The following is a 10,310-nucleotide window of genomic DNA, read 5'->3' as shown; positions in this document are numbered from 1 at the left end:
CCAAACGAACCCTGGAAAAGGAGTCAAGATGATGTAAAAGAAGTGCTGAAAAAAAAATATTGTAAGAACATTCTTTATATGATTTTGAAACTTCTTTTGAAAGTATTACGTTTTTCAGTGGAATGCATGTGTTGTTAACTGGTTAGACTTAAATTGTTTCTATTTGCTACTTTCGTCACAGGGGACAAAAGCTACTGAGGGATTGTGCTGAAACTGCATTCAACCAGCAGAGATTGTTTCAAAGCTCGTGTGTTCAAGGAAATGGCGAGATTAAAACTGCTACAACTGGATAATGTACAACTTGTTGGACATTATGTGTACCTTTCTATACAACTGAGATGGATTTGTTGGAAAGAGTTTCCTTCTGAACGCATTCCAGACAACTTTCATATGGAAAATATAACTGCAATTAATTTAAAACAAAAACAGAGCACCTTCAACTCGTCTGGAAACAACCCCAGGTATTCATTCCATGCCTTTTTCTTTTAAGACTCAAAGGTTAATTAAAATAGAAAGTATAATTTGTTCCAGTTATATCTATTGCCCTTTTTTATTTTCTTCCCTTATCTTTTGTCAAAAAACTATGTTTGTAGGTTTTAGGGCGATTAAAATTCCTTAATCTTAGTCACTCCAAGTACTTGATAGAAACATCAGGACTACCTAGTCTTGATCAGCTCCATTCTGAAAGATTGCCCAATTTTGTGCAAAATACACCATTCCTACTATCCATCATGAAGAGTAATTGAACTAAGAGAGTTAAAATTGTAAAACAACAATACATTAACGAAACAAAAAAGATATGAAATATAGGGTAAAAAATTGATGAATATAAAGATCATGACGTATATTTCAACTTACCTGACCTGTAGGCACTGAAAATGTCCTTAGTTATACTTGAAATCAGCAACAGAACTCCAGAAACTTTGCAGCTAAAATAGATCAACCGAGACTAAAAATTAATATGAGGAAACAAAAAGCTAAAACTGGACATATCAAATCATTCATAATCTTAAAGGAAATTGTAACCATGTCATTGAAATCACAAGACTGATGAGACTTTCCCATCTGATGGTTCTCCCTGCAGCAAAGGAGAGCAATCCACCTTGCCAGCACATGCCTAATTTATTGCATTTGCATCAAACAAACCCAAGTTCTTCTCGGACAATGAACCTGTCTTTGCATCCTCGTTGTAGAGCTCATAAATTTAAGTACTAACTCCAGCGCCAGGGTGTTGGGAGTTACGTTTAATATTTGCTGTTGTAGGTGTTGGCATTTTCTACTGTTGCATTTGGTTCATTAGAGTCACCTTTTTAGGGCCAACCTTTTTCACTCACCACCACAGGAATGTTAGTGTAGTTGAGAAAAGCCATGGAAAAGTATGCTGCATCAATTATTGGAGTAGTGGAGAAGGGTGTTACAATCGATGACTTCTTTGTTTGGAGGGAGGGGTTTGAAGAGTGCATAGTCCAAAGGAGCACACCATTTGACTTAATATAGTCATAGTAAGGGTAGGAGTTGAGCATTAGATAAGAGCCAGTGGTTTGCAAGAAACCAAGCATTGGAACCAAGACTGGATTCAGCGAGCGGTTGAAGGTGGCTTGTGAAGGTGGAAATGAGTGAAGGATCATGGAAGAGGAAAGGGGTGTTGAAACTTTAATTTGCCCAATTGTTAGGATCTCTTCATTAGGAGGAGACACAACAACTTCAATTCCTGTGTTTGCAAGGGCAAAGAGCATAACCTAACATGTCGAATTTGCTGGGTTTTAAGTAGTGCCACTACTAGAGTAGGATGAGGCATATCTGATAGAACCCTTCCCATGTTCACTCCAATGAATGGTTCTGCAGTAGCAAACATGAAGATCCATTACTAATGTCGTGTTAATAGGAAAAATTTCATTCCCACCAAGCAAACTCAATAAAAAACACAAAAAAAATTTATGCACACAGCCAAAACTAATACAAATTTAAAATGCATGAAACCCTAAACCCCAAAAATCAGAAATTTATAGTCAGCAACTACAAAACAATAAGATGATAGAGAGACCCGTGAAGACACAGCGAACGGTCGACGACAAAGACACAGCACGATTATGCAGGTTTCAGTGAATCTCTGAACCCACATACAAACAGTAATAATAGACCCCATCAAATAAAGGTCAGAGAACGAAGAAATAATCTAGGTTTTCACCAGACAAGCAAGAGTGAGAGAAGAAGAGAGGGGCGAGAGTGAGAGAAGTAAACTCGGCTTACCCAGCCGCACATAACCCTAAGAGGAACAGATGCTATAGATAATGCACACATGGTAGTCAAATTGCGTTTCAAATCTTAAGACCGTACGAGTTACGATATTCATGAACCGGAATGAATCATCGTTGAAGATCGCAACTCGCGTGAAAACGACAACTCTTGCGATGTATACATTGCAGCGGCACTCATCACACAGATTGCTCTCGGAGCTTGCTGCAACAACTGTCGTGGCAGCGCCTCCTCCTAGCCGCGAGGGAGAAGTGATAGACCTTGGGTCGGCCACGCTGCCTGCTTGCTGCCTGGCGCAACCTAGACGCAGAGGGGTGCGGCAGAATGTTTTCCTCTCGTACATTTAAAAGTAAAAAAAAAAAAAAACTGTGAAAGCTGTCACAGTCTCCAAAAAGTAAAAATGTAACATTTTGAAGAGAGGAAAAGTGTCACCGCACATTAAAATATTCAAAAATAATAACTCACATATGTAAATATGGAAAACTGTAACTTTCGTCATTCACATTAAAATATTAAAAAATTTCGTGACTCCCTTTATTTTATATATCCTGTAATCTTTTATATGTAGTCTTTTATCTCATATATTCTGTATATGAAGAACTTTTTTATCTCATATATCTCATATATTATGAACTTTAGTTATGAATTTTGAGTGGTACAATCTTTTGATTTATGATTTATTCTTTTTTTTAATTTTGGTAAGATCTCCATTTTATTACCATAAATACACAGATAATACAAATATGATAATTATTATATAGAAAAATAATTTTACGTATTATTGTATATTAAAACTATGTTACGGTTGAATTTTAAGCTATATTAAATTATTGTTGTGTGTTTAAATATTTAATTTTATGAATTTTATAATTTTTAAATTATAAAAATATTGTATTATTATTATTAATATTTTAAAAAATAATTTATATCTTATTTTAAAATTTAATTTGTATCTTATTTTAAAAAGTTTTATTTATTGCAATTACTATTTGAAAATTCAATTTAAAATATAGTATTAGATTAAAATATATTATTTGGTATAAGATAAGTGATTGTGTTAAATGTATTAGATATGAAAAAAAACAATTGAATCAACTCCTGTCAACTTAAGTACAGTGAACATTTCCAGAAAAATACAAATTTAAAAGGAAATAAAACAAAGAAACAAAGACAAAATATTGTATGAAGGATAGGAACTGTTGCCGCCGCATCTTTGGGTACATGATGTCAAATATTTGGTTCAATTTTCTTTTTTTATATTTTTTTCTAAAAATGTTGATTAATTTTTAATTTTTTAATTTTAATTTGGTTTTAGTTTTTAAAAATTGATATAATTTAATTTTTTGTTAATTTTTTTTAAAAAAAATCAATAATTTTTCATATAAATTAACATTAGAATTATGATAATTACATAATAAAATAAAATATTCTTATTCACAGTTTTAATTTTAATAAAAAAATATTAATTTGTTTAAAGAAATCTAAAAAAAAAATTAAATTATATCAATTTTTTAAAAAAATAAAAATTAAATTAAAACTAAAATAATAGAAGGATAAATGTGATATTTTTGAATGAAAATAAAAACTAAAATAACAATTAAACTCAAAATAATTTTGGTATAAACAAAATAAAATTATTGTATTTAATTTTTTAATAATAATAAAAAATAATAAAATTATTATTATTATTATTCTTATAGTTTTAAAATTAAATATAAATAAATTTTATAATTTCACTATAATTCATTTTTATTTATTATAATTATGTTTAAAAAATCAGTTAAATTAAAAGAAAATAATTAAATTAAATAAATAATTACTTAAAATACTAATAAAATTATTATTTGAATGTATAAAACAAAATTAAAAGGTAAAATTAAGAAACAGGTTATAAAACTTTAAAATATTAAATATATAAAATAATTAAAAATATAAATAGTGAAAATTGTATTCAGATATTATCACGTTAGAAATCACAAAATTAAGAAATAATAAAATGAATAATTATAAAATTGATGTGTTTATGTATTTGTGGGTTAAAAAGCATTTCTGAGATTCCAATGTTCACTACCTTACAAGAAAGATGAGCTATTTAAATATTTAAAAGAAATACAAACCCTCCCTCCACCCCCCAACTGTGGAATGGAGGTTGAAAAATTAGAACATGGCAGCCAAGGTCCAACTAGCAATGACACGATTCAACAACCAGATTCCAATTCCTTTGATGATGACGGTCGTTCAAGAAGAACTGGTAATCAAATATATTTTCAGTTTCACATCATGTCATTGGAGGAACTGTTATTTTCGAACAACTCGTTTTTTCCATCATCAAACAGGGAATGTTTGGACTTCAATTTTCCGCATGATAAATGCTTTTATTGGTCCCGCGCTGCTAACTTTGCCTTGGGCTTTTGCTCAGCTTGGTTGGTTTACTGGTCCTGCTTCACTCATTGGGTTCTCTGTGCTCACTTATCACTGCTCAGTACTTCAAGCTTATTGTTACCGCACTGGTGACCAACTCACTGGTCAAAGAAACTACACCTACATGGAAGCTGTCACATCCCACCTTGGTACCAATGCTACTTTTGTAATTCTAAAGAGCAGGTGCTTCATGCTTTAACTGAAGAAAAGCATTATTGGGTTTTGCAGGTGGAATGAAGGCCAAGTTCTGTGCATGGGTTCAGTACTTGGACCTTTTTGCTAGGCCAATTGGGTACACCATAGCAGCTTCCACAAGCATTATGTGAGTTTTAAAAAAATGCAAGTGTTGTTGTGTGGATCAAAGTGGAACAACAAATGTGCTAATTGGTGTTTTGGATTCTTCATGAAACAGGGCAGTTACAAGATCTGAGTGTTATCATAACAGCGGAGGAAATCATCCATGCCAAATCAGCAAATTTTACATGATTTTATTTGGAATTGTTCAAATTATTATGTTATCCCCAATCCCAGATTTCAACGAGAACCAGTTGTGGTGGGTCTCTGGTTTGCTTTCTTTCATCTCCTACATATACTCAATAATTGGACTTCGTCTTGGAATCGCTAAAGTTATTGGTATGATTCTATTCATGTTATGTTAGAGAATTGTTATTTATTGTCATTATCAGTTGAGGAAATTTTTTGCTGAAAAAGTATATCAAGGAAATTGGACTTGCGCTTGTAACAGAAAACAAACAAGTTAAAGGAAGTTTAACTGGTCTAAGTACTGGTAATAGTACTCTCTCACAAAGCCTTATCAAGAAATCCCAAGCTTGTGGTAACGTGGCCTTTGCCTTCTCCCACACAATGATCCTTATCAAAATTCAGGTACATCTACTTTTTCTTAATTTTGTGACATTCAAGTACATTCATCATTCAAAAGATAGTTTCTTAAGTACTGTAACATCTCAGCTTCAGCTTCGATGGTAATAAGATTCTTTGTAAAACTCGTAAATTTTAAAAAATTTTATTTCCAAAGTGCCACCATTTAATGTTAAAGATGAATATTAAATTAATTTGTTCAAATAATTCAAGAGTTAAATTTAAAAAAAAATCATAATTAAATTAAAATATACATTAATCCATAATAACCTTTATTTAAAATAAGTTCATTCACAAAAAGTTCTTCCCAAACTAAACTCTTTCATAACTCAACTAATAATATACATCAATAGTTATATAACAACTCATTCAAATCTTTTATAACTTTGGTGCCTTATAACACTATTCAATTTCATCATTCATCTCACACGAACATTTACAAAGCTAAATCTATTGTCTCAAACAATAGTATATCATCACACATTCAAAACAACTCATCACAACAATTAAAACAATTACTGAGTGATCTGAGTGCTAGAAGTTGATTTGTACCTATCACACTTTGAAGCTTTACATATAGTGTCAACTCCACATTACTTTCCTTTAGAACTTCCTAAACGAAATATACAAATATTGTTTTCCATTACTCTCCTCTAGAATTTTCTCGACAAAATATACATATATCAATTTCTATCAATCTTTTCAAGAACTTCTTTTACAAAATATACAGTTGCCACTTTTCATGACTCACTCTCCTCAAAAGCTCCGACAAAATTCATTTATATATAATTCTTATAATCAATTATGAATCGCTAAATACGAAACATACATGTTTAATATTCAAATAAATAAAAATTAGATCACACAAATAGATATTATGTCCGAAATTTCTAAAAAAAATATGAATCTATATTTTCTTACCCTAATTTAATCCAAATAAAACTTTTTAGAAAAATTGCTATAAAACAAAAATTAAACTAATTAGCTTTCTTTATTTGAACTGTTTTTCCTCTTATAACTCTTGATATTTCCGTGCATGTGTTCATTATTCGTTTGAGTTGAACTCAACACCTCTTATATGTTACTTATAATTTCAACTAAATGAGTTTTATAATTTTTTAGGACATTATTCTCATTCTAAAAAGTGTAATTTAATTTAACACTTTCAATATTCTATTAAATTAAAACTTTTTAGATTTTTATTTCTAGACTTTAGACAATAGCTATGATAATATATTAAAAAATATCTTTAAATTTAATTCAATCTCGTACAACTAATTTGTAAATTAAAATTTGCAGCCATAACCTAAACTAAAAGTGACATTATTATGAAACAGGACACAATCAAATCGCCTCCTGAAGAGTCAAAGACAATGTTAAAGGCTATTCTAGGGAGTTCCTCTGTGACAATGTTTTTCTTTCAACTATTTGCTGGTTCTGGCTATGCAGCTTTTGGAGATGAAAGCCCCCGAAACGTTCTCACTGGTTTTGGCCAATATTGGCTCCCTGACATAGCCAATTATCTCGTTGTTTTCTACCTTATTGGTGCATACCTAAATGACTGCCAATCCCTGTTCCCATTGATTGAAAAGAACATAGCACAAAAACTCTCAGACAGTGATTTTATGACGAAGGAATTTGAAGTACCAATCCTTGGTTGCAAAAGCTTGAAGCTCAACCTCTTCAGGTTGCTTTCGAGGGCAATTTTTGTGATCTGCTGCACCTTCATAGCTATGGTGCTACCATTCTTCAATGAGATTGTGGGACTTATTGGTGTCCTTGAATATTGGCCCTTCACAGTGTATTTCCCAGTGGAGATGTATATTGTTCAAACTAAAATACCAAAATGGAGCACAGAATGGATATGCTTGCGCATATTTAGTGCTGCAAGCGGCATCTTAACAATTGTAGCTGTAGCAGGTTCCTTTGCTGGGCTTCTTCAAGACTTCAAAGGTTGCAAGTCATGATTCAAGACCAATTAATTACCAACAAAAAACAGGTAACTTTTTGCTAATTTGAAATCCATTGCAGGTGCTCTAGTTTATTCCAAACTGTGGTCATGTTTTTTAATTTGTCTGCTACCTAATTTCTGATGAAAAAAAAAGAAGACAAGATACATAAGTTCTCAAACTATGGGTTTTTCGGATTTATTTTCCTGATATCCAGTTTTCCTTTTAATTATTTATCGGGAAGTATTAAATATGTTTTTGATCCTTTAAATTTCAGTAATTAGTTCTTTTTTGAAACTTTATATCAATTTAGTCTTTCATCTGATGCGTGAATTTAGTTCTTCCTACCAAATTTTGTTAAGTTTATTTGACATTTTAAACGCATGTTATTATAATATTTGAGTTAACATTGAAGCAAAAATATGTCAAACGGTGTAAACAATTCAAATACTACCATAAGATGCACTTGAAACGTCATCAACTTAACAAAATTTGGCATTTAGCTAAAATGATTAAATTCACGTATTTTTAAGGATAGAGGACTAAATTGGTCAAAAATTTTGAAGAGGGATTAATTCCAAATTTCACTGAAACTTGAGAGACAAAAAACATATTTAACCCTTACCAAAATAACCTATTTTTGAATTAATTTATGAAAGTAGCCTGTACCTTTTTATGGTGAGAAATCTATTATTTATGAAACCAATTTCTTAGCATCATGAATCAATTATTTTATATTTTTAATTAATTCAATTGTTTGAAATAAATACATATATGTTAGTTCTTATAAGTTGCTTTAATTATTTAATTTATATTTAATAATTATAGATATTTTAGTATTTTTAATTATTTAATTTAAAAAATAATATTTTATTTCATTTTTTGAAAAAAATAATAATATTATTAACAATGTTTATTATCAATTTTAAATAATGATAATTTTAAGTTGGTAATATAGAATTGTAAATAATTTAAATATTTTACGTTAGAAATTAAATCTTTAAAAAATAATTATGATTTACATATTGCAATATAATAAAATAACTATAATTTTGAAAATTTGTAACATAGATAAATAATTGATATTAAAAAAACACATTATTAAAAATAGTAGGAACTGTTGACTTTAATATTGTTTGCTTGATTTTTCATACAGATTTATTTTGTTTGTGTTATGAAATAAAGGGAATAAGAGAGAGAATATTAGATGATAGAGAAGAGAAGAAACAATAGAGAATAGAGAATAGAGAATGAGAGAATAGGGAGCAATTCATCTCTATATTATTATTGATAGGAAGAATCCTCTTTATAGATACAACATGTAATCATCAAGGAAACAAATCAACTTAATTAATACAAATATTTACATCAAGGAAACAAATCAACTTAATCATATGAGTAAATGTATCAAATCAATGGACAATCATTAAATCATAACACTCCCCCTTGAGTGTCCATTGATAAAAGAATGTGTCTCGTTAAAACCTTACTAGGAAAAAACCCTTTGGGATAAAAAGACTAGTGAGGGAAAAAAAGTACAACATTCTATATTCTTTAATACAATATTGTTCATTACATATTTTATTTCTCCCCCTCATGTAAACTTACATCATTAAGGTGACGAAGTCCGAACTTGTGAATCATTTTCTCAAAAGTTCTTCTTAGCAAAAATTTCATAAATAGACTTGCCATATTTTCACATGAATAAATTTTTGGATATCTATATCAACCTTTCAATTGAATAATACATTATTGTCTTCATATATGGTTGTTGATTCCATCTTTGTCGGGGATAGTCACAAGTTTTTTGCACATGTTGAATTATAGACCTTAGCCAAACATATTCACAACTTTTCTCGTAATTCTGGATGATTAGACGATATTGCTATTATGGTTTGTTTCATATACCTTCATGAAACCATTGTGCAGAGGCGGACCGAGGAAGGGACAGGGGGGAGCCGTGGCCCCCCCAACGTTTTTTATTTTTTATTTATTTATGTTATATGAATTTTTTTTTGTTTTTAATTTTTTAAATTATGTATAAGAAATTTAATGTTTTGGAATTTTTTAAATAATAAAAGTATATATTGGGAATTGATAAGAATTAAAATAGGTATCTTTTTATTTATTTTATAAAATATAACATTTAATGCTAATAAATAATAAAGCATAAAATTAAATTTAATAAAAAATAAATAAATTTATTAAAATATTTTTTATTTTCTCTCTCACTGTTTTTTGAGTTTCTCACATATTATATCCACTTTAGACTTTTACTTGTTTTGTTTTCTTTTGTTTATGAAGAAAAAAAGAAAGTTGAACACAAATTCATTATTTTGTGCTCTCATTTTTGTATGCTTTCTTCTATTATTGAAGAGAAAAGTAATTCTTTTTTTTCTCAATTGATAGTGAAATATTAGTTTAATAATTAATATTAGTTTTTATCTCACAAGCATTTGGTATATTCATTTTTATAAATATCGAAGAAAAAGCAATGCACTAAGTGTTTTTTAATAACTGGTTTTTAATTATGACTTGATTATCATATATTTTTCTTTTATTAATTACATATCACAATTTTTATTTAGATTATGATAAATTATCTTTTAGTATTTTTTTTAAAACATAAGTATATTGATGAAGAAATAAAAGAATAAATTAATTATTTAAAAGTGATAAAATGGAAGCTACTGTGAGGAAGAAAATAGAAAAAAAAAATCTTTGACAAAAATAGGAAGTCAATTACATCTAGTTGATTGATTTTTTAATCTGTCTCGTCTTATTTTAACTCTTCTTGTTTCTACA

At 29.4% G+C, this 10,310-nt stretch overlaps 1 protein-coding gene and 1 pseudogene across 3 annotated transcripts; one reads left to right on the top strand and one right to left on the bottom strand.

The window, feature by feature from the left end:
- Positions 1 to 202: 202 nt before the first annotated feature.
- LOC114194857 (glucan endo-1,3-beta-glucosidase 2 pseudogene) lies at positions 203 to 1,834 on the bottom strand (annotated as a pseudogene). Its single transcript, XR_014984015.1, has 2 exons — positions 1,027 to 1,834; positions 203 to 929 (listed from the first exon to the last, which is right to left on the bottom strand). The product of XR_014984015.1 is annotated as a glucan endo-1,3-beta-glucosidase 2 pseudogene (transcript).
- Positions 1,835 to 4,198: 2,364 nt separating this feature from the next.
- Positions 4,199 to 8,211, top strand: LOC146884162 (amino acid permease 3-like). Of its 2 annotated transcripts, XM_085665260.1 has the most exons (6): positions 4,199 to 4,507; positions 4,593 to 4,826; positions 4,906 to 4,999; positions 5,090 to 5,310; positions 5,423 to 5,562; positions 6,894 to 8,211. In XM_085665260.1, exons 1-6 carry the CDS (start codon positions 4,399 to 4,401, stop codon positions 7,521 to 7,523), a joined length of 1,428 nt encoding a protein of 475 aa, XP_085521386.1. In that variant the 5' UTR covers positions 4,199 to 4,398; the 3' UTR covers positions 7,524 to 8,211. The 2 variants fall into 2 exon arrangements, with proteins under 2 accessions (XP_085521386.1, XP_085521385.1); XM_085665259.1 differs by having other exon boundaries at positions 4,199 to 4,826.
- The last annotated feature ends 2,099 nt before the right edge of the window (positions 8,212 to 10,310 follow it).

Source organism: Vigna unguiculata, chromosome 8 (genome assembly GCF_037176805.1).
Source record: "Vigna unguiculata cultivar grain cowpea cultivar isolate G323 ecotype 2 chromosome 8, ASM3717680v1, whole genome shotgun sequence".
In the NCBI taxonomy this organism is placed as follows: domain Eukaryota; kingdom Viridiplantae; phylum Streptophyta; class Magnoliopsida; order Fabales; family Fabaceae; genus Vigna; species Vigna unguiculata.
This window is presented reverse-complemented; position numbering and strand designations above follow the sequence as displayed.